This window comes from Podarcis bocagei, assembly GCF_964188305.1.
Source record: "Podarcis bocagei genome assembly, chromosome: 2".
NCBI lineage: Eukaryota > Metazoa > Chordata > Lepidosauria > Squamata > Lacertidae > Podarcis > Podarcis bocagei.
In genome coordinates, this window is record NC_138126.1 from 112,738,170 (window position 1) to 112,762,223 (window position 24,054).

At 46.9% G+C, this 24,054-nt stretch overlaps 1 protein-coding gene and 1 long non-coding RNA gene across 11 annotated transcripts in view; one reads left to right on the top strand and one right to left on the bottom strand.

Annotated features, from left to right (window-relative positions):
* The window catches only part of RHBDL3 (rhomboid like 3), a 144,217-nt gene extending 128,630 nt beyond the window's left edge, over nucleotides 1-15,587 (bottom strand). For 4 of the 10 annotated variants that reach the window (XM_081181442.1, XM_081181445.1, XM_081181444.1 and 1 more), the window contains exons 1-2: nucleotides 5,697-5,854; nucleotides 1,955-2,101 (exon numbers count right to left, since the gene is read on the bottom strand). In XM_081181442.1, coding sequence (XP_081037568.1) covers nucleotides 1,955-2,101; nucleotides 5,697-5,819 — 270 coding nt within the window. In that variant the 5' untranslated portion in view covers nucleotides 5,820-5,854. Of the gene's footprint in view, nucleotides 1-1,954; nucleotides 2,102-5,696; nucleotides 5,855-7,528; nucleotides 7,830-11,749; nucleotides 11,768-15,565 lie in introns of those variants that run through there. The other 6 variants (XM_081181440.1, XM_081181438.1, XM_081181441.1 and 3 more) reach the window with 6 other exon arrangements.
* On the top strand, nucleotides 7,432-8,699 carry LOC308580252. The gene is made up of 2 exons (XR_014004752.1): nucleotides 7,432-7,489; nucleotides 7,963-8,699. It is a non-coding gene; the product is annotated as an uncharacterized lncRNA (long non-coding RNA).
* Nucleotides 15,588-24,054: the final 8,467 nt, after the last annotated feature.

Sequence of the window (24,054 nt, forward strand, 5' to 3'; positions counted from 1 at the left end):
CAGATAAAGCTGTTGTTACAAAGGACAACAGCAGATCCGGCCAATTCCTGGTGGTCAGTTGGCAACCCTAATGGTGAGTGTTTTGCGGAACCAGCCCAGTTCATAACTTAATTCTACAATCAGCTGTAGAGTCCCTTGCTTTTAATAGTTTCATGGAAGAAGAGAGATGCGTACCCACCTATGCTGGCCCAAGAAGGAGTTAAAAACAAGATCTAAGGCATTTTAAATGCTAGACTGGGGGGGGGCTATAATTATGGAGGTTTAAAAGCCTGTTTGCTTCTGAAAGAGCGGTTCCGGTCTCTTGTGTAATATTAAATGTGGCTTCTCTTCTCTAATTACATGTATTGTTAAACATAGCTTTCCCAGGTAATAATATCGGGTTTATTATTACTCTCTGGGAAAGAAATCCAGCAAGACAAATGTATTTAAATATTAAGAAGGGGGTTACAAGCACTAAGGAATCCGATACTTCCCCCTGTGGTCTGGTACAAAGGCTCCTTTCCCCAATCAGCACATTCCCTTTTAAGTTTGGATTCTGGGCTCCACATGGATCTCACCCTGCAGAGAGAGAGATGCAACTGGAAGAGGTTACAACCAGCGCCCAAGCCATTTTTTCTGGGCTCAGCACAAAACTTGCCCCACATGCCCCAAAGTCCTTGTCCTTTTTCAAAAATGGGAGGGTTGGGTGAGGTTCTTCAAGTGATTTGGTTCCCTCTGTTTAAGCTCTTCCTCCTGCTTAGTTTTGGTTTTGTAGCCAGAAATGCAGGGACAGCCTTTTAATGAGGCAAAAGGAAGCAGTCTGCTTCAGCAGCAAGAGCCACAGGGGAGCGGGGGCGGGGGAAGGGCATGATCAAACCCTCAATGCACTGCCACCTGCTGCGGCGGCTGCAAGAGAACAAGTGATAGCAGCTTCTAGGTTCTGGTAAGATCCTATTGGAAGCCACAGCAGCTTCTCCTCGCTTGTCCCACCACCAGAGAAGCGAGGAGAAGCGGAAGCTTTCGGCAAGATCTTTCCAGAACCCAGAAGCTGCCATCACCACCACAGCTGCGGTGGAGCAGCACCTTTCTGTTTAGCTTCAGGCGCTGAAACGGGATGGGCAGCCCCTGCAGAAATGGCACTACAGCATTAAGCATACCTTGCATCGTTGTCCCACCACCAATCTCCAGGCTCTGAGCTTTCTTCCTCTGGGGGTTCCCCCCCCCCGTGCCTCCCACCACTCCTAGACATCCAGCCATGACACACCAAGGGCATCCATGTTGGTGCACTAGTAACTAGTGTGCTAGTGGAGGAAGAAGGGGCATTATCCTAACGCAGCTCCTCCCACTCCCACCCCCTCCAGACTGCTCATTGGTTCCTTCTTGCCTTGCCTGGTTACAAATACTTCCAGGTCAGACCTGAATCTTTACCTGGGCAACAGTCAGGTACCATCTCTGCTTTGGTTTTGATCCCACCTGCCTCCTCCCTCCACGCTTCCCTCCTCCCAATCTGCCAGCTTGCCCTTCAGCACCCTCATTCTAGCTCAGCTTCCCCTCCCTTCAAATGACATGCCTCTGAAGGTTCTCCTCCTGTTGACGTTCTCCAGAACTTAATCCAACTTTGGTCCTCGTCCTGCCGGCACTCACGCTTCATGTCTCTAGGCTGACACCCATCCACAAAGGAGTACAGATGTAAGCCTACCCATTGGGATGGGTGGGTTCGCCCCATGCAGAAAGTGCACAGGAGCTACAAGATACCATTGACATTAACTGCCACCCATCTACTCACAATGAAACTGCCTGACAGGAGAATGGGGGCCACATCGTGCAGCGACAGGATCTTGCTGCAGCCTTTCCCCAACAACTCCACATCCCACCAGACAAGTCAATTTGCCACTCGGCATGAGAAAACACACATCAGTATCGTCGCTACATTTGGAAGCACTACTTTGCTCCGAGCTAGGTCCTCTGCACGTACCTTTCTCACATGCTTCTGCCCTCTGATTGAGTCACACTGTGTCCTGGACAGCAGAGGTTGATCTGTGGGGGGTTGGTGGCTTGGCAGCTTTGCCTTTGGGCAGCAGGTTGGAGTAGATGGACTTTGGTTCCTTCCAACTCTATGGTTCTATAAAGCAGGAAGTAATGGGACGCGTGGATAGGAAGTCGGCAAGAAACAGCAAGTGGATTTTTCTACCCTACTCTTTGGCACTCTTGCCACAAGCTTGCTAAAACACTAACAGAAGATACCAACAAGTTGTGCATTTATTTTATTTAAAAAGTAGGAGTCAGCTACTCACTGGGTTTATGCACGACCACCGTAACACACACACAAACTATCAATGTAGGGACTGCAAGAACAGATTTCTTTTCTCACAAGGTGTGAGAGTAGAAATTTCACACGTAGGGGTGGAAGGAGGAGAAAGTATCCCAGATTTTCAGGGGTGGAGGACATTTCTCACATTACTGTTTAGTGCAGTGATGGGGAATCTGTTGCCCTTCAGTTGCTGTTGGACTCTAACACCCATCAGTTCCAAACACAACTGCTAGAGACGATGTGAGCTGTTGTCCAGCAATATATGGAGGGACACAGGTTGTAGGTCCCTGATTCAGGGCTCAAGGGACAAATGGACAGCACAGGAAGTTGTCATACATACTAGTCATGGCCTTCCTGGTGGCAAGTCTAACCTGATGCAATGTGTGTGTGTGTGCGCGCGCGCCATCATTTCCATTCAGCACAGGATTAGGAAAGATGGAATGGATTCAGATTTCAGTGTCAGATCCGCAGGGGTCACAAAAGATTTGGGGATGGGTGTGGGTGTGTGTTTGGCAGTGCATGAGAATTCTCAGAGGACATCTACGCTACTGTCTTAGCTGTGCTGCACCAATGGCTGCTGTAACTTTCCAAACTTTGTAACAGCCACAGCTCTATGTAGTTCTATGAGATAGCTGCAGACCTTTCACAAAGAACAGGCACAACTACAATTCCCAAGGTTTTTAGGAGATGCCACAAGAGTTGCCCTACTACTGTGAGCGACTCAAACCAGTTATGCAAGTCTGAAACTAAGGCTGAAGTACTGAACTTGCCGGTGGATAATCCCAATGAACTCAATGGGACTTGCATCTTAGAAAGCAGCTCTGGACTGGCTGCACATTGCAGAGAAAGATAGTGGCGGCCAAGCTGTTCTTTCAGCCATTGCTGATCTCCTCAATGAGGAACTCCTGATACATTTTTGAAAGAACACCTGAAACAAAGGACTAGTGAAAGGATGGGAAACCTGCAGATCACCAAATGCTGTCGGATTCCCAACTCCCATCAGGCCCAGCCAGCATGCCCAGTGCTCAAGGATGATGGGACTTGCATCTGGAGGACAACAGGCTCCTCATCCCTGGACTAAATGGTCCTCCGCTGCATTCCAGCCCCTCTAATTCTGCCAGGAAAGTTGCTAGGGAATTAGGAGGTTTCTGCCTGCTAATACCACTAGAAGCATTCTGAATTATGGCAAAGGCTCTCCTGTGTGTTATTCAAGCACCAGCAGCTTGAATATGTGGATTGCTTTTGCACCAGGAAATCTTCAGAAAGGAAACAAATACAATCAAATAATAGGATGAGTTAGAAAACCAACAGGAGGAAATTGCTCTCGGGGAATCGCTCACTGTCACAGGACTATTTGCTTTAAAAGTGCTTAGATAGCAGAATGTGCCATCCCTGAGACCCAATCGCTCTGGTTGCCATTTAGTGATTAATCTTGCAGCAGTTGCGGGTTAAGAGCAATATAAAGCATCCCTAAATCTTCCGCCAACCGTCAGCTGGAGATGAAGTGGGGGGGATGCATTCTCAGGGAAATACTTGGTAACTAATAAGGTTCACTGTTTAAGAATCTTTAGAGATTAAGGCTTACAACTAAGTTAGGCTGCTTAGGAAGGCTGGAGGTTCACATTGAAAGTACTGAGCACACACTTAATGAAAATGAAAGTACATGTGGTCACATCCCAAACCGGCTGTGGGATTCAGACCCAAATGTGCTTTGCTGCAAAATTGCCTCAAACGACTAGGAAGAAGAGTAATTTCTTTGAAATCTCATTGCATTTATTTTCTTATCCCCGAGATGATATTAGTGCCAGTAATAATTTCTGAATGACTGAAGGTTCCACATGTGGGGAGGGATGACAACAAACCAATATGAAAAGCTTGCAGCAAACAGTCAAGCATTGCATGGGAAGAGTGTGAGTGATCCGCTGAGCACACTGCATTTGTTCAAATGTAAGCTAAAGCTCTTGCAGATGACATTGTGCATTAGCACAAATTACCCACCACATGTCCACAGCTACATCTGGCAGGTTGGGGGCACTTATGTACCACTGCATTATTCAGCAGGAAGTCATGATTTGACAGCAGGAGAGAGGCAGTAGTAGCAACTAGGGGGCAGATCTACACCATAGATATAATAAAGCATATTCAATGCATATTTAAAGCACATGACTTCCCCCTAAAGAACCTTGGGAAGTGCAGTTTCTCCTTCACAGAGTTACCATTTCCAACATCCTTAACAAAATACAGTTGCCATAATTTTGGAGGGAAGTCACGTGCTTTAAATATGCACTGAATATGCTTTAAATGATGGTGTGGCTCTGCCCTAGAAGCAGTGGCGTAGCGTGGGGGGTGCAGGGGGGGGCGGCCGCACCGGGCGCAACATCTGGGGGTTAGGGTTAGGGGGCACAAATCCATGGGTTAGGGGGCGCAAATCCATGGGTTAGGGGGCGCAAATCCATGGGTTAGGGGGCGCAAATCCACGGGTTAGGGGGCACAAATTACTTGCCTTGCCCCGGGTGCTGACAACCCACGCTATGCCACTGCCTAGAAGTAGTCATCTAGCACCAAAGTAAGGGTGAGCAACATGTGGGGGGGGTTGTTTTTTCATTGTCTCTGTGAGATACCTCTGATTATTTTACATCTGTATCAAACCATTCCTCCAAGCAAATCGGGGAACTAGCCCATTTTATTCTCACACCAACCCTGCAAGGTAGGGCTAGGGTGAGTGTTGGTCACCCGCCCAAGGTTATCCAGTGTGCTTTGCAGCAACTGCCTATTGAATCACAGCAGGGTTAATATTCCTTTGCCTTCATGGCACATTTTCATTCGGTTTCTCACCCAGGGCAACAACAGCTCCTGGCAGGAGCTTATCCCGTTTGCAGAGCAGTTTGGGGTGTATCGCCAACTCGTTACCCCTTTCTATGCTGGTGCAAACTAACACACAGCATTTTGCGGAAAGGGGGGAAATGCTTTTAATTTGGTCCAAGAAAAAACTTGCTGTGCTGTCTCCTTTGGGGGGGGGTATGGAATTAAAACGACACCTATGCATATAGCTATCTCTATAGGAGTACGGATAATCTGCAGAATCACACTGAGCTCACCCACTGGTTAAAAAGCAAAGCTATTCAGGCTCCATCCTATGCACACCTACCTAGAAGTAACCCCCACTCAAGTGGGCCGTGCTTACTCCCGTGTAAACAGGCCCGGGATCTTGCTGCAGAGGGGCTACTTTGGGAACTCCAATGATGGGGGGAAACCTCGTTTTCTTCCCACTTTCTCTTCCTAGAAAGAATCAAACTTCCCCTCCCTTTAATTCCGAAGTTTATTTTTAAATAGCTTGATCCGATTAAAGTCAACTGGGAACGGAGGGGGAGGCGGGGAGGGGGGAGAGACATCAAATGAAACTCACGTCCTCCGTAGCCATAGGCAGGACATCCTCGGATTCCAGGACCTCGATCGCTTCTGCTTCCGAGCAGGCGGCCACCGCGGGAGAAGGGTTTGCACGGCTTGGCTCCGGCAACCTGTCTCCCATGCTTGGAAGCAGCCAACTCCCTAGTCGATCCCCCCCACCCCCGATCTGCCCCCCTCTCTCTGCCCTTCCTCTCAGTCGCTCCTCTTTCGGCGAGGGGGGGTGGGGGCTGGAGGAAGAAAAGCAACCTCGGAGGTGTTTGGCAAACTTTCAAAGCCGCCGATGCAGCCTGGCCCCTTCCTCTTCCATGCTGGCTCCTGCAGCCAGAGACCGGGTGGGTGTTGTTGCGTGGGTAGAATTTTTTTTGCCCCCCTCCTTAAGGGAAAAATCCCTCGAGAGATGAGAGGCGTCCTCTAACCGGCATGCTGGCGCTGATGTAGCTTCGATCCAACTGCACAGGCCAAGGGGAGCCGGACCTTTCGAAACCTTTTAGGCGCGCGCCCTAAAGTTGGCCAAACTTTTGCGCCTCCTGCCCTGCTAGCCCACGCGAGGTGAGCGCTCACCCGCGAGCCCTCCCGGTTACTCTTCCTCAGCCCCTTTTGGTCATTGAGCTCCCGCTGCTGCTGCTGCCGCCTTAGTCCCACTAGGAGCCGCGCCACGCCACGCTGGGAGGCGCCTGTCCTTCTTCTGTGGCAGCGTCGCAGACATCGCACTCATCCCGTGGATGGAGGAGAGGTGCCCCCTCCTCCTGGTCATGGAAGTGGGGGGCTTCCCTGCTGCTGCTGCTGCTGCTGCTGCTTCCTCATGAGGCCGGAGGAAGCCCCCTCCCGGCTTGCAAATCCTGCGGGATTAAAACCATCGAGCGCCAAAAGGTTTCATGCGTGGTGGTGGTGGTGGGGGGGGGGGCGATGCTTGCAGGAGCAAGAAAAGTCGCGATCCAGCGGCGGGTCGGTCGAGGATCCCCCCTCGCGTTGCAAGCCCAGATGAGCCTGCAAAAGGGAGGAGAAGCGGGGGAAGCCGGCGCGCCGCAGGGGCCACAACTTCGCGGGAAAGCTCTGCAGCCGAAAGGCGTGCGGAACGCGCCACGACCGCTTTAGGGGGCAGTAGGAACCCGCGTCCACGCGCCCCGGGCCAGCCGCGTCGCCTTGGCGCTTTCCGAAGAGACGGCAAGGGCGCGCGCGGGCGCTGCGAAGAAGAGCGCCTTCTTCTTCCCCTCGGGTGACCTTGCCAAGGGAGGTCGCTTTATAAGGGGCGATTCTCCGGCGTCGCCAAGCCCACGATCGCAACGGCCCCCCACCTCCGGCGAGCCGCCAGACCCCCTTCGTGGGACGGTGGCGCAGAAGAAGCGTCGGTGGCCGGCGTCTCCAGCGCGGTTTGCCCAGGAGCTGGTGGCAGGGAAGCCAACTCAGTGGATCCAGCAGCAACTCTGTCTCGAGCGGTGGAGAGAGAGAGAGGAGGAGAGAGGGAGGGAGAGAGAGCAGCGATCGGCTCCTTGCCAGGGCAGAGCAGGGATGACGGTGAGCTTTGCAACCTAGCTAGAAACTGCGCGCCGAGCTGGCTGCGGGTCTGGAAGAGCACGTGGGTCCCCCGCTCAGGCCGGGGGCGGCTTGTGGGGAGCGAGCGGAGCGCCTTCCCAAGGCTGCCTCCAGGAGCGGGCGCTAGGCACGTCGCGCCCGGGATTCCTCCAAGATGCGGACGTGTTGGCTGTGCAAACGGGAGGATTTGCGCCTGCCCGCAGGATCAGAGGGATGGGACGGGACGCCGCGCCCTTCCAGGCCCCGAGCCCAGGCTCGGTCTTTCTTTCCCCCACTTCCCTTCCTCCTCTTTCCCACCTTGCGCCAAAGCAGCCGAGCTCGCGGTGGGGGGGGGCGTTACCCGGCCCAAAGTGATTTATGACGAGGAAGATCCCGAAGTTCTCCCACGCCGCCGCCGTTTTGAAGTTCTGCACCTGGCGTGGGAGTCGCGCTTGGAGTTTCGAGAAAGGGCGGGATCTCATTTCGCATAGTCCCGCCCTCTTGTTTACATAGGGAGAATGACGCGTTGCGGAGCGCACGTGGTCAATGCGCCAGCAGCGAGGCGTCCCGAGGCGATTATGCCTCTGTCTTATGCGAGGGTTTTCCTATAGAAGGGGCCGGGTGACGCGGGAGGGATTGGGGGTGGGGTGGAAGGTTGCTTGATTTGAGAACAACTGCAGCCGTCTGGCATTCCTGCAGCCCGGCCATTCCACTAATCCTTATCATTCATCTGTATACATTATTTCATACAGGATTGCCAGCTGACCTGCTCCTGTGCCTTTAGCACCAGCTCGTCATAGGTAAAGGTAAAAGGACCCCTGACCATTAGGTCCAGTCGTGGATGACTCTGGGGTTGTGGCGTTCATCTCGCTTTATTGGCTGAGGGAGCCGGCGTACAGCTTCCAGGACATGTGGCCAGCATGACTAAGCCGCTTCTGGCGAACCAGAGCAGCGCACAGAAATGCCGTTTACCTTCCTGCCGGAGCGGTACCTATTTATCTTTGACGTGCTTTCGAACTGCTAGGTTGGGAGGAGAAACGGGACCGAGCAACGGGAGCTGCCGACTTTCTGATCAGCAAGTCCTAGGCTCTGTGGTTTAACCCACAGCGCCACCCACGTAGAAGCAGCTAATTGCCTTATACAGTACCAAGTATAGATAGCCCTCTATTGCCTCTACTACACGGACTGGCATAAGAGACCAATGGAACCATGGACTGTTTGAAGCAAACACACAACTTCTTCTAAACTGCCTCCCCATTCTCATGTTTTGATTTAATTGCCAAGAGAGCTAGAAACTTGTTCTGTTTATACAACAAAGGACTGTATCCCTGAAGCAGCCGCCCCTTTCTAAGCTAGAAAAAGTTGGTTCTGTTATGACACAGCAAACATGTTGATGTAGTGTTATAGATTCCGTGTTTGCTTATATAGAGACACATTTCCATCAGTTCCTCTCACTGCTTTTTTTTAATAAAAAAACTGGTTGACAGTTTTTTGTTTTTTTAAAAAAATTGAGCTAGTGCGTACAAAGCAGTGCAGCTAGTTTAACTGGAGGTGGAGAGATCAGCAATCTAATTTCTATTCCTTCTCTCTCTCACACACACATTTTTTATCACTGTTTAGCTGAGCAGAGAAAAACAGATGGCAACCTGCTATTACTAATGATTTTTTAAAAAGTCTCCAACCTTTGTCTTGTCGCTTCATATTATAATTTTCACAGCAACTTCAAAATCCCAACTCACAGTAATTTGCTCCCATTTTGATATCAGCTGTTAAATCCATTTGGCACCTGGATTATAAATTTGAGGGATGCACCGACTGTGCTGAGAATAAAAGCCCTCTGGTTTATGAATTGGCATTAGCACATTGCCAAATTGGGGGGGGGGGTGTTATTTCTGTGTATGAACTGAATTGCTTTCTTTCTTCAGTTAGGAATTCTTGATCTAAACTTTCCTTAGTCATATACCATTGACTAAGGATAAGGATACCATATAATTCCAAAACAATGTTTGACAATCAACTCTCTTTTCTGTGTTTCAAATGGAATTTAAGTTCAAGAACTGTAGTTAGGAAACATTTTTGGTGGCTGTGCAGCTAAGCCTACAGGAACCAATAGACTCCAGCAAACCATTTGCTCTAAGAATATCTATCTATCATCTATCTATCTATCTATCTATCTATCTATAGCTGCACTGGCAGAATGATCACCTCAGCTCGACATTGAATTCTACCTACAGTGGTACCTCGGGTTACATACGCTTCAGGTTACATACGCTTCAGGTTACAGACTCCACTAACCCAGAAATAGTACCTCGGGTTAAGAACTTTGCTTCAGGATGAGAACAGAAATCATGCTCCGGCGGTGCGGCGGCAGTGGGAGGCCCCATTAGCTAAAGTAGTGCTTCAGGTTAAGAACAGTTTCAGGTTAAGAACGGACCTCCGGAACAAATTAAGTACTTAACCCGAGGTATCACTGTATTTTCCTTTTCTACAACAAAATGAGGCTTGCTGTCCAGTAAATACATTTAGCACCAGGGGCAACCAAAGCAAACTCCAGTTTATTCATATTGTCATGATTTAAGTTGAAAATGTGAATCTGCATTTTTTAAAAACAAACAAAATTGACTGAAGACTCTTCCCAGCTCCTCTAGAACAGGGGTCAGCAAACTTTTTCAGCAGGGGGTTGGTCCACTGTCCCTCAGACTTTGTGGGGGGGGGCAGACTATATTTTGAAAACAAAATATGAATGAATTCCTATGCCCCACAAATAACCCAGAGATGCATTTTAAATAAAAGGACACATTCTACTCATGTAAAAACATGCTGATTCCCAGAACGTCTGCAGGCCGGATTGAGAAGGCGATTGGGCCGGATCCGGCCCCTGGGCCTTAGGTTGCCTTCCCATGCTCTAGATTAGAACATCAGGAATGTAGAAGGGGGAAAAGAGAAAAATTGTTTGCTTCACAACTGAAGGAACGGAGCCACCCCGTCTGCTACAAGACCATTAAGCCCTGGGTCCAAAATTACCTAGCTGCGAATAACTAAAATAGCTGGCATCTGTAATTTATTTGTTGATAGGATTTACACCCGACTTGTGGTGCAAACATCTTCATGTTGGTTTATAAAAGCAACGTACGAAATAAACCAGAACATTTAAAACTCCAAAACAACTGAGGTCAAAATAGCAAAAGCTAGCATACGCAAATACAGTAGTACCTCGGGTTAAGTACTTAATTCGTTCCGGAGGTCCGTTCTTAACCTGAAAGTGTTCTTAACCTGAAGCACCACTTTAGCTAATGGGGCCTCCCGCTGCCGCCGTGCCGACACTGCGTGATTTCTGTTCTCATCCTGAAGCAAAGTTCTTAACCCGAGGTACTACCTCTGGGTTAGCGGAGTCTGTAACCTGAAGCGTACGTAACCTGAAGCATATGTAACCCGAGGTACCACTGTAATTAGAATAGGATACCCTCTACCTGGCACCTTAAAGATAAAAACTACTCCAAGTAAATTTACAGTGCGAAAGAGCTCCCATAGCATAGACATTGCAAAGGCAACCACTTCAGCCCAGAAGGCAGAGACACAGAAAAAGGCTGCTGGGCAGAATCTGAATTGGTGACCATGTGAAGGAAGATAGTCCTTTGGATAACTTGGGCTTATATCCCCCATTTGGAGCATTGAAGGTCAGCTCCTGTTAGCAATCTGCATCAAAGCAAGTGTTTAATGCACACATACAGTGGTCTACCCTGGATGTTACAACAACTTGTGGCCTGATCATTTCTTCCCGAGTAAAGCCGGGACACCAGAAAAAAAAAAAAAACTGTGAAAGGCACTGGGAGCTACAGATGCTACCTGCTTATCTAGCAAGCAGAAGGCTGGATCTAAGAACATCCCCTCACTATTGCGTTCACGTGAAACCCTTTCATTTATGGCATGGGTGGGGAAACCTCAGTTAGGGCTGCCGTATTTTGAAAAGCAAAAAAGAGGACACATTTGACGACTTGTACTTTTAGCTACGGATCACTACGACGACACTCATTTTAAATCACCCCTGCTATATGTAGGCTGTAGAAGCTTGGAGATATTGCTAGTAGCAACGTTCTTAACTTTCAACAACAAAAGAATAATAATACATATTTTGCTTCCTCGCTTGCCACATGAAAGTATTTGGGATGTTCACATTTTTGCGGACGTAAGTGTGCGCAGAGCAATTTAGTAAACTGTTTTAATTAATGTACAACCCATTAACGAAAAACGGCATGGGTCGGAGCGTGATGCATCAGAATTTTAAAATTGTTTTCATTTTTAAAAAATTATTGGTTACTGTAAACAAACAACAAAAACAAACAACAACAAAACCCGGGGCATTTTGCCAAATTTTAAAAAATCCACCTGGACAGAAATTTAAATCCTGAAAAAGAGGGCGTGTTCTGGAAAAAGAGGACATATGGCAACTCTATGTGGCCTGGGGACAAAATATGGCCCTCCAAGCCTCTATCTGTCCCTCAGGACTCTTCCCCAGGCCATGCTCCTCCCTGCCTTTACCTCATATCCTCTGAGTATTTTTGCCTGCCTGGGATGTGTCCTTTAATTCGCATCATGCATCTTGCTTGCCTGGATGGAGGATAGAGCAGAGTATGTAAATGTGTGCAGAGACCAGCCTACTGTAGAAAGGTAAAAATTGCATTATTAGCCCCACCCACATTTTTCTCTGGCCCTGCCCCCTAACAGCATGTGACCCCCCAGAAGGTTGCTCAGAAAGAATGAAGGCCCTTGGACTAGACACTGTTCCCCACCTTTGATTTATGGCATCTAAGCCAGGAACACCAGAGTATCTTCACTTTGTCAGAATCTGTGGTGTTTTTACCAAGCTCAAAAGAGTAGCCTGCATATTTCTCATTTATAATATGATTAAAAAATAATAATAATTCAGCGACACAATATTTCCTTACCTCAACAGATGAATAGAGTAGTACCTTGGTACTCAAATGGCTTGGCTCCCGAACAAATCGGCTCCCAAATGCCGCAATCCCAGAAGTAAATGTTCTGGTTTGCGAACGTTTTTCAGAAGCCGAACGTCCAGCGCAGCTTCTGATTGAGTGCAGGAAGCTCCTGCAGCCAGCTGGAAGCCGTGCCTTGGTTTTCAAACTGTTTCGGGAGTCGAACGGACTCCCAGAACGGATTAAGTTCAAGAAACAAGGTACCACTGTACAGTATTATTTAAAAAACAAACAAACCATAAATATCTGCTCCTCTACAGTACAAATTCACAGTCAACAGCTCTGATAATTTAAGCAAAGAATCTTGAGAGATGAGTGAGCAAGGGCCTTGCTACTATTAACGTCTAAGGAAAAAATCACACCATTCTAATTAAAAGGTTTTGCTACAAGCATACGATGAGCTGCTAAGCTTTTGAAAACCTCTTGATTTGTACAGCCCTCGTTTTCTCTCCTTCCACGTCCTCCTTGGCAGTTCAGCTTTGTAAAACAATAATTGACAGATACGAGTGGGGCACATTAGACGGTTAACACGTGGGCAGTTCATTTCCATGAGCTAACAGAGGGTGCCTTGAAAATACGAGCCAAGTTCTGCCTTAACAACAGTCATTTAAATAGCAACATTTATTATTATTCCGAGAGGACCATGGATTCCAATCTAATCCCGTAATGCAAAAAAAGGTCAGTTAATGAATATGCAGGGACGAGCCCAAGGGGAGGGGGCGGATCAGCATCTGTCGAGCAAACAGCCTAGCGGAGGTCAGAGTGCTAGATGGCTCCAAAATGGAAACACTGATTGCAATGACTAAAGAGGTGCTCAGGTGGGGTCTGTTTGATTTGATTCTGCAGCGCGCTTGCTGCTTATTCCCCTAAGCAATGAGAAGTTCCAAGGGGAAGCACCAACTCCCAATATTGTTTTATTTACAAATATTGAAGCAGAGCAGAAGTGGAGACAAACAGAAGGGGTTTCCATGAGGCAGAATATCTGGTAGTCCTCATCAGCCTTCTGCCAGCTAGTGATCTCTTTCCCTCTTTGCTTTTCCAAACTTCTAATTATTGTATTAGGGACGCGGGTGGTGCTGTGGGTTAAACCACAGAGCCTAGGACTTGCTGATCAGAAGGTTGGCGGTTCGAATCCCCGCGACGGAGTGAGCTCCCGTTGCTCGGTCCCTGCTCCTGCCAACCTAGCAGTTCGAAAGCACGTCAAAGTGCAAGTAGATAAATAGGTACCACTCCGGCGGGAAGGTAAATGGCATTTCCGTGTGCTGCTCTGGTTCGCCAGAAGTGGCTTAGTCATGCTGGCCACATGACCCGGAAGCTGTACGCCGGCTCCCTCGGCCCATAAAGCACCAAGATGAGTGCCACAACTCCAGAGTCGGCCACGACTGGACCTAATGGTCAGGGGTCCCTTTACCTTTACTTTTAATTATTGTATGCTTGGCTTGTTAGTTTGTTTTCTCCCCACCCTCATACCCCTACCCCTTTTCTGTAACTGGAGAGGGATGGGATGCAGTATTCCATTCCCTAGGCTCTGATAAGTATCTAAATCGAATAAAGGGAAAGATGCCCAATATCTTTTCTTGCATGGGGCAAAATAGCACACCCATCATTTCATGTACTGAAGCCAACCAGACATGAAGTTGTGTTTTAGTTCAACACTGGCAACAGGGCAATGTCCACCACTACACAGCAGGCTATCTTTAAGAAGGTACAGGGAATGCATGAAGTGCACACAGCTTTGCTCCCTGATACCTCCCTGTTACTCTCCAACCCCACCTGCCTTACTCTGCCTAATGGTAGAGCCGGCCCTGTATCTCCTTAATCTTTATTAATAGCCATTAAGACAGCCATTCCGACAGCCATCCAGCAAACTGTCAAATAAAAGAATGGCAATCTAGCAGGATAACTATAAGAAGTCAGGTTTCAGGATACAGAACTGCTCAAGGATTATTTAACGAGCTTTCTGGGGAGATGCACAGCATGGGTTAGGAGATACGGCTTTCAAGCTCATTTGGTGGATCCTCTCCGCCTTTACAGCTGGATGATAACTAGTATTTCTACAGATGAGGCTGCCTTCATTGCTGCATTAGTCTGTGCCTGTAGAGTTTCCATCTGAATAGGTGTGAGAAGCCGCAGCTGCATCACTTTCCATAGCAATAGTACTTTGAAAGCAGGTGTTGGGAAACTTTGGTTGTCCAGATGTTTCTGAAGTGGATGTCTCATCAGCCCTAGCAAGTGTGGCCAATGGCCAGGGTTCCCCACACCTGTTGCAAAGACATGTACAGCAACTCTGGGTTGTAACTTGGGAACCCTTTAACCCCCGTGCATTAGAGCAGGCATACGCAAACTCGGCCCTCCAGATGTTTTGGGGACTACAGCTCCCATGATCCCTAGCTAACAGGACCAGTGGTCAGGGATGATGGGAATTGTAGTCCCAAAACATCTGGAGGGCCGAGTTTGCCTATGCCTGCATTGGGGTGACAACCAGTCAACATTTACTATGCATGCCAGGTGACAACACTAGTGAAAAATGCACCTGCTGCATATAAATTACTAGGTTTCCCCCGCAGTGGATAAGTACATGGGAAACTGCCTTATATCAAGTTGGAACAACTAGTCCATCTAGGTCAGTGTTTCCCAACCTTTTTTGGGCAACGGCACACCTGTTTAATGAAAAAAATCTCGCGGCACACCACCATTACAGCCCCGTGACGTCAGCGCGCAGCGTCACGCCGGGAGGGACGCACGAAAGTGAAAGTTTTAAATTTTTTCACCTCCCCCTTGCCGGGGAACCTCCAAGCTTTGGGGGTGGGGGGGGAGGAGGCAGCAGAGCGAGGGACTGAGGGACGGCGGCAGCTGAGGCGGCGGCGGCTGTTGTGGTGGTGGCGGCGATAGCGGGCGGAGGAGGGGGCGGCGGCGGGAGTTGCTGCTGCTGTTGTTGCTGCTGCTGCCCGGACATGCCGGCCTCCTCCTCCTCCGCTGTCTCGCGCTCCTCCCTTTTGCACGCGCTGCCCCGCCGCTCGGCACCACCACCGCGGAGCCGCCCCCGGCTCGACGCGGATCCTCGCCGCCGCCGCCTCTCACCGCCCGACTCGCCCGCCTCCCTCCCACGGCACACCAGCCGATGTCTCACGGCACACTAGTGTGCCGCGGAACACCGGTTGGGAAACACTGATCTAGGTCCATCTGATAGATCCAGGTTCAGTCCCTCAGGTAGAGCTGAGAAAGATCCTCTGACAGCTGCTGCCAGTCAGTGTAGACAGCATTGCGCTAGATGGGCTGATGATCTTACTCAGTGTAAGGCGGCTTCCTATGTTCCTGTACAGACCACAGAGGAGATTTATCATTCGTTAGTGTCTCCTACCTGTGCTGGGCACCCCCAGCTTCCAATGTGTGGGGCTTCCCCATGCCCCTGGCAAGGATCGAGTGATCTGCATGATCAGAAAGACCAATTAGTAATCACAGTTTAATAACAAACATAAAAAAGAACTCTGTCTTCTAATACATGCTGAGCACATGGGCTTTTGATTAAGCTTAACACTGAAAGGCATATAGTTTCAAAGACAAGTTAATAAAAACATTTTATTCAATTGCACCACAGGCCCCAGTCTGAGATTAACTCAGACATTTAGGTGAAAAATAAGTAACTCTAGGACATGGAAACTACTGATGAAGTTGCAGTTTTTTGTTCTGAAAGTATGGCCCCAAAGAAAGAAGTTTGAGAGCCACTGTTCTAGAGTGTAAATTTGAATGTAAATTAGATAATCAAATGAGCACTATTATGCTGATTTCTGCAAGAGCAGATCCAGCTGCTTCCCCCCCTGGTTTGTTGGCAACCTTTGCCGCTGCCCTGCCTGCTATGTTTTCTAGGCTCTGGAGAATCAGCGCGGCTCTGCTTCTCTTTCTCCACAAATGAAACCCTCAATTCCTCCTCCTCCTTCTGCCCACAAGCAGGCGTCCTCTCCTCTGTTTGCCCCTTTGTTCTCCTTGGAATAGAACCAACAGATTCTTCTTCCCATGTGGTGCCCTGTGCAAAAGTTGTTGACCAGTTCTTCTTCTTTCTTATAAGCATCTACACAGCTTGCTTCCTGCTCTAAAGGAAACTGACTTTAAAAAGATAGGCAGCAGCCGCAACAGCAGCAGGGGTACCTTTTGGTCCATCCATCCCCGTTCCCCCCGCCTTGAGTCATTCGTTGTTCTCCTAGCTCTGAAATAAACCCTCTTCCTTTCCCATGGAGGTCTTCTGCCTCTGAAGACCTTGCTTCAGAAAGACAAAAAAGAGAAAGAGACATTCTCTTGGTCTCTCTTTGATATTTTCCCATAGAGGCACTTTCTAGATGAGACGAGGAAAGGGGAGGGGGGCTCTGTTTCTCCTCAGCTTTAGGGTAGCCCCAAAACAGCCATATATCCTGTCAGCACCAAGAGTTGGCTCTCAAATGAAGGCGCCAAAGAGCAGTGAGAAAAGCTCATGAGGTTGCTGGTGCGTTTGTGACCTCATGTTTTTGCACACCACACATCTAAAGCAGATGATTCCCCCCCCCCCAAATCTTTTTAATAATCTGGGAACTGTAGTTTCCCCCTCACAGAGTTACAATGTGCAGAATGTTTAACTAACTACAGTTCCTAGGATTCTTTTGGGGGAGTCATGTGTGTTTAATGTTCTTGAAATGTACGGTGTGGATCTGCCCAACTGCTCTGAAGCCCCATTTATTTGAAACACTGTGTGGATCCTTTTATACAGACAGATGTTCCTGTTTATAAGAACCTAATAATTGCTCCTCTGGTCCACCATTCTGTTTTCACAGTGGCCAGTCAGGTGCTTGTCAGAAGCCCAGAAGCCCCAATGTCAGTGGTTTAATAAGTGCTGGTTCACACAAATTGTGCCCCCGCACAAACCCTGTCCATTGGCAAAACCCAAAGCCATATGTGCTCCTACAGTGATCACTAGCATGTAGAAGACAGCCATAGCAACTCGAGGGAAAGCCATGGAATAGGCAGGGACTTTATTGAGGTGGGGGGGGGTCAACTTGCCATTTTTTTGTGGTGGACCTGTAAAGTGGTAAAAGAGTATTGGGAGGAAATTCATAATGAATTGAAAAAAAATGTTGAAAAGTACTTTTCCTAAAAAAAAACCAGCCCTTCACCAGCAAGTCCCAGGGCAGGTTACAACAACTTAAAATTCTGAATAAAAAACAGGTTATAGTCGCAAGAATGGGTTATAGTCGTGGCCTGAAGACACACGACTCAGGTGCCAAAAGCCAGGAATAAAGAAGCTTGTCTTCAGCATTTGCCAAAAGCTGTATGGTGAATGCAGGTTTCGAACTGCGAGCGACAGAACAATGAAAGATTATTGCGTTATGACTACGTTTTAAAAGAGGTAAGATGGGGGTGTAGCAAAGGGGGAGGGGATAAGAAAAACATTGCGGAAAATGGAATAGGAAGTTGATTCTGTTTTTAGAAAAATGGAATTTATGCGCAGGGCCGGATTTAGGTTTGATGAGGCCCTAAGCTACTGAGGTAATGGGGCCCTTTATATGTCCAGCTGTCCTTTGTCAACAACAAATTGTCGCTGGTTTTTTTGTGTTGAATATATTATGGACCTAAAAGCCATATGCACATAACAAAATATGTATTTTATCAAAGTAATTGATACAGAAATGAGCAAACCAGTGATATTTGAGGGAGCAGGCTAGCAGGCGGGGCCCATGACTTACATCTCAGGAGCCTACACAACATAAAACACCGTTGCTGTATGGAATTTTTATTTTATTTGTTTTTTATCTTATATTTTGGAAATGTACATCCAGGTTTTTTTCCCCTTAAACTTTTTTTGGGGTCCCCAAGAGAGTGGGGTCCTAAGCTATAGCGTGTTTAGCGTATACGTAAATCTGGCAGCGTTTATGTGGAACATTTGGAAATTTGAGAGAGAGAGAGATGTATAGTGAAAAAGCAGGGCATACCTCTGTGGGAAGGGAATTCCACAACTGAGATTGAGGTACTGAGGGAGCACAAAGCTTTTTGTGTGTTTTGTGTGCTTGTCACATGACCAAGCAACATAGCCTGCCCTGACCCTCTGAATACAATATAGAGCCCAAAGGGCCTCAAAAAGGCAGTCAGATAAACCAGGCCTTTCAACATATGCAGGATGTTTGCCGTAATAAACATTGACAGACTGGCCGGCCTTTCAACACTTGTGTAGGAGAGAGTATTTCAGCAGGAAGACTGGTTTTGCCTTTGGGTTGGGGTTGCAGTTTTTTTCAATGGCCAGTTTGTTCATACAGTGGTGCCCCGCAAGTCGAATGCCTCGCAAGACGAAAAACTCGCTAGACGAAAGGGTTTTTTGTTTTTTGAGCTGCTTCGCAAGACGATTTTCCCTATGGGCTTGCTTTGCAAGACGGAAACATCTTGCAAGTTTGTTTCCTTTTTCTTAACACCGTTAATACAGTTGCGACTTGACTTCGAGGAGCAACTCATAGAACGTGGTGTGGTAGCCTTTTTTGAGGTTTATGGTGATTTTTGAAGCTTTTCCAAAACTTTTCTGACACCGTGCTTCGCAAGACGAAAAATTCGCTAGACGAAAAAACTTGGGGAACGAATTAATTTCGTGTTGCGAGGAACCACTGTATCTCACCTTTCCCACAAGTCCATCTGCCCTCAAAAGCGCTTCACGCACACACAAAACCAAAACTCCAAACGGTACATGAGACATATCGCTGCAACCCAACACAGAAACGTAATAATAAAGAAGGAACAGCTAATTTATCATACGCAAAGGTTTAAGTAAGAATATAGCTTACCAATAGGTCAAAGTATCCCCTTCAGGAGCTCCCTCATGAAGGCTCCTAGGGCTGGAAGGTGGGGCAAGGCAAGTGGAAAAAGCCACTCCTCAGTGGCCTGCACAGAACCTCTAATTAATAATAATAAATTGTTGTTGTTGTTGTTGTTGTTGTTGTTATTACCCCCACCCATCTGGCTGGGTTTCCCCAGCCACTCTGGGCAGCTCCCAACAGAATATTAAAAACACAATAAAACATCTAACATTAAAAGCTTCCCTAAACATGTCTAGCTTCAGATGTCTTCTAACAGTCAGATAGTTGTTTATTTCCTTGACATCTGGTAGGAGCTCTGTGATATGACATACAGCACCTGCAAAAACACCGTTTTATTTAGGTCCGCCTTTGCCCACCAATGGAAGAATCCAGAAAGCATTCTCGCTAGATCTAAAGAGAAGATTACTACACACAATAAAGGCCGTCATTCCCATAAGAGAGGGATGGCAGACCTTCTAAGTGTCCCTATTTTCCAGAGACATCATCATCATCATCATCATTATTATTATTACTCCCCTATTTTCATCAGAGAAATGTTGGAGGGTATAGAGTTATATAACCCCCCCCAAGCCAAGGAGATAAGTAATTACACAACCTTTAGAAGACTTCTGAAGGCAACCCTGTATAGGGTTTTTAAAAAATGTTGTTTTATTATGTTTTTATATATGTTGGAAGCTGCCCAGAGTGGCTGGGGCAACCCAGTCAGATGGGTGGGGTATAAATATTATTATTATTATTATTATTATTATTATTATTATTGAATAGGGCACCCCTATTTTTGTCAGAGAAATGTAGGCTTAGTAGGAGTTGCAAACTAGCAAGATCTGGACCATGCCTGCCGCAGCTATTTAAGGTCAAATACATTTTTTTCCTCACCTGGAAATCTAGGATCTAGACACTAAAAATATTTCACAATTGCTTCTTTTTAAAAAAAGATTTCCCCAGCCAAATGCCCACCATTTTGGATGAGAGAGGTGTGTGTTTATGTGCAAGGCGGGGCAAATGCTATAGAAATTGGCTGCACTTGGCCTGCGATTGTTTTTCTCCTTTCAAAGAAGACTCTAAGTGTTCCCTGTGTTTGATCTGTGGCATAGTGCATCATGTTTGTCGTTTGTCAGAGACAAGAGGAAGGAAACACTTTTCTCTTAGCAACATCAATCAAGTCAGATTCTGGGAGGAACGTTGACAGCGTGAGAAGGAAGGTGAAACAAGTGGCAGGGCAGGGACCATCCATCTTTAAATGCTATGTCTTGGGATGTGGAAGATCAAAATGTGGTCCTTCGATTCGCAATGTATCTTGTTTATCTTTCTCCACAAATCAGCACCAAAAAAATTCATGTCCGTGTGCTCGCTCCAGGTTTCTCTGGACACTGGTTGCTGTGAGTTCGCAGCAGGGGCAGAAATAACCAGTCTCTTTACACTTTACTCTTGTGAGAATTTGAGGGGGAACGGCTTCTATTGGGTGAAGAAGGCTTCTTTCAGAGTATGGAAGAAGGGCAGGGGGATGGATGGAACCCTGTGGGTACCAGGGAAAGCCAGAGATTGCACATTGGCAATCCATGCACGACATATTCTTTGGATAGGTTAAAAAATTGTAGAATACTGAGATGCAGTCTTGACAGAAATTGTTGTTGTTTAGTCGTGTCCGACTCTTCGTGAACCCATGAACCAGAGCACGCCAGGCACCCGTCTTCCACTGCCTCCCGCAGTTTGGTCAAACTTATGCTGGTAGCTTCGAGAACACTGTCCATCCATCTCGTCCTCTGTCATCCCCTTCTCCTTGTGCCCTCCATCTTTCCCAACATCAGGGTCTTTTCCAGGGAGTCTTCTCTTCTTATGAGGTGGCCAAAGTACTGGAGCCTCAGCTTCACGATCTGTCCTTCCAGTGAGCACTCAGGGCTGATTTCCTTAAGAATGGATAGGTTTCATCTTCTTGAAGTCCATGGGACTCTCAAGAGTCTCCTCCAGCACCATAATTCAAAAGCATCAATTCTTCAGCGATCAGCCTTCTTGATGGTCCAGCTCTCACTTCCATACATCACTACTGGGAAAACCATATCTTTAACTATACGGACCTTTGTCGGCAAGGTGATGTCTCTGCTTTTTAAGATGCTGGTTTGTCATTGCTTTTCTCTTGACAGAAATAATAATAATAAAATCATTGGATACAACAACAACAACATTGGATGTTAACTACCAAAAGGTCCTTTAATTGCATGTTTTGGACATCTTAAAAGACTGGTATCCCAAGACCTAGAAATGGCAACGAATCTGCTAACAGATGCTTGAATGGCCATTTGCCAAAAATGGAAGAAAAGCTAGATGCTCCCACAATAGTAGCCTGGTTAATAAGAATCTGGGAAATATATTAAGTTAACAAAGAGAGAAAGCAGCTGGAGAATAAATTTGTTGAGAAATGGTGTGTGCAAGATGCAATGAGTCCGTTCACAATTACTAGTGACATATAGATAACAGTTAGCATTAAATGAGGGCAAAGAAACAAGGTGAATGTAATCAAACAACAAATAACACATATATAACTAGGCATTTCTAAGCATGTAGCACAATTATGAAAGGTAGTTAATTATGTGGTGCCTATTTGAACATATAGTGGTGGTCAGTTAATGATTGAGCAATAAACTGATGCAATTGAGATCAATAAAATGCAGTGGGATTTTTTATTTTTTTGTAAGGGTTGGTTTGATGTTCCAATACTTATTTAAGCTAGGTTAAAAGTTATGTTGCATCGTTTAAAGTCAATAGAAGCCAAAAATGAGTAGTGTGTGTGTGTGTGTGTGTGTGTGTGTGTTACCTGGTAAACAGAGATATTCCGCCCCAACCCCTTGATGACCAAGTGTGGGGATTCTCTGAAGCACTTAAAAAATGCACCATCCATAAATGTTAGATACACATTCTGGTTCGAAAGGGAAGTCACTATTATTCCTGTGCCCCAGTATGCCTTGCTGGGACTGCAGATTGTTGCAGCAGGCATGGTCTAATCTCACTAAATCTGCAAAATCCCTCCTTCTCCTCCTCCATTCCACTTTAAGACTTGGGACATTTTGGGAGGCCAAGCAAGGTATTTTGCTCTTCCTTCCTTTTGCTGTTCAAGTTCCTTAACATCCAGGCTGAAGACAACATCCAGATTGCAGAAAAGCTTGCTCCCTACTTTGTGACTACAGTAGTACCTCGGGTTAAGTACTTAATTCGTTCCGGAGTTCCGTTCTTAACCTGAAGCACCACTTTAGCTAATGGGGACTCTCGCTGCCTCCACGTGATTCCTGTTCTCATCCTGATTGAATCCCACTCAAAATTAACAAGAGTCTGGAAGCACCCAAATATAATACCCTGCTGTTGCTGCTTGGATCCCCCCCCCAATGGTCTAAGACAGCTTGCTGCACGATTTGTGAGACCTGTAACTATTTTTACAGCTCATGCTCCTCTGAGGGCAAACCAAGTCCTTTGCAGAGCATGTCAGCCTCCTCTTCCCCTTGGTTAAGGACAACTTGTTATTGAGAACCGTCTTCCTTTTGCCAGCCTCGGCTTTAGTTCAGTTCCAAAATTAATTTCCCACCCGCCTTCCTTGGAGTAGCCTCATTAATTGAAATAGCAACTGCAGAGAACTGGAACAAAACTGATGCGGCAGAGCACTTTAAAAAATAATAATCCAATGCAGTGTGACATTGCTTTAATACAGCTCTGTCTTATTGGTTGGTGGAATTTGCATGAGCATGTGAGAGAGACAAGGATTGATAAAGCAGGCTTTTTTCTTTCTTTCTTTCTTTCTTTCTTTCTTTCTTTCTTTCTTTCTTTCTTTCTTTCTTTCTTTTTTCCTAAAGACTCCCCACACCATCCTAAGCAATGTACATTGCATTACAGAATAGGCTGTAAATCAGGAAAGAAGTGGAAACCGCAATGGATGTTGCTGAGTTTACAGTTGTTCCGTTAGAACAGAACATTTGTTAAAGTGGACGTCGGTCCAGGAATCAAGAGGAAGTTGGTTTTTAAGAAAAATACTGGTTCCATCTGGAGGCAGATCAGAGTGCATATTAGCGGCTAGCAGAGAAACCACTGCACGCCGTATCTTACCTTTCTCAAAATGATTCAAGGGAGCTTCTAATTTTTCCTCAGTAACAAACCAGGTTTATTCCAAATTTAATACAGTGGTACCTTGGGTTATATACGCTTCAGGTTACATGCACTTCAGGTTACAGACTCCGCTAACCTAGAAATAGTACCTCGGGTTAAGAACTTTGCTTCAGGACGAGAACAGAAATTGTGTTCTGGCGGCGCGGCGGCAGCAGGAGTCCCCACTAGCTAAAGTGGTGCTTCAGGTTAAGAACAGTTTCAGCTTAAGAACAGACCTCCAAAACGAATTAAGTTCTTAACCCGAGGTACCACTGTAATACAAAAGAGTAGGCATGATCCTACTACAGTCAAGTGATATTTAAATATTGGGTTTCAAAGGCAGAGTTTGAGCACAGGCTGCTTGGCTCACTTCTGAGAATGTGTTTCCCTCCTTCAGCAGCAAACCTGCATCCATAAAGTGGATTAGATGGTGTCCCTTATTCAAGGAAGAGGGACCTGCAGCCCTCCATGCGTTGTCAAAGAAAAAGTGCAACTCATTTCCATAGAAATCATAGAGTTGGAAGGGATCCTGAGGCTCATGTAGTCCAACCCCTCTGCGATGCAAGAATACACAGCTGTCCCATACAGGGGTCAAACCTGCAAGTCTGGTGTTATCAGCACCATGCTCTAACCAGCTCCTGGCATCCTTGATCATTCTGGCTGGGGCTGAATGGAGGCCTCAAGTTTCCCAGCCCCATTCTAACAGAAGCAAAGTGGCAGGAAAGAGTGGTCTTGGGTGATCTTAAAAGTGATTTTTAACTCTGTGATGGAATTCTGCAGCGCCTCTTCTGCCCCAAGAGGGGAAACCTTTGGGGTTTACAGCACAGGAAAAACGCTAAAAATAGATCTGATGCCACTGTGTTCTGGGGGGGGGGGGGAGTGTTTTTCCACTGTA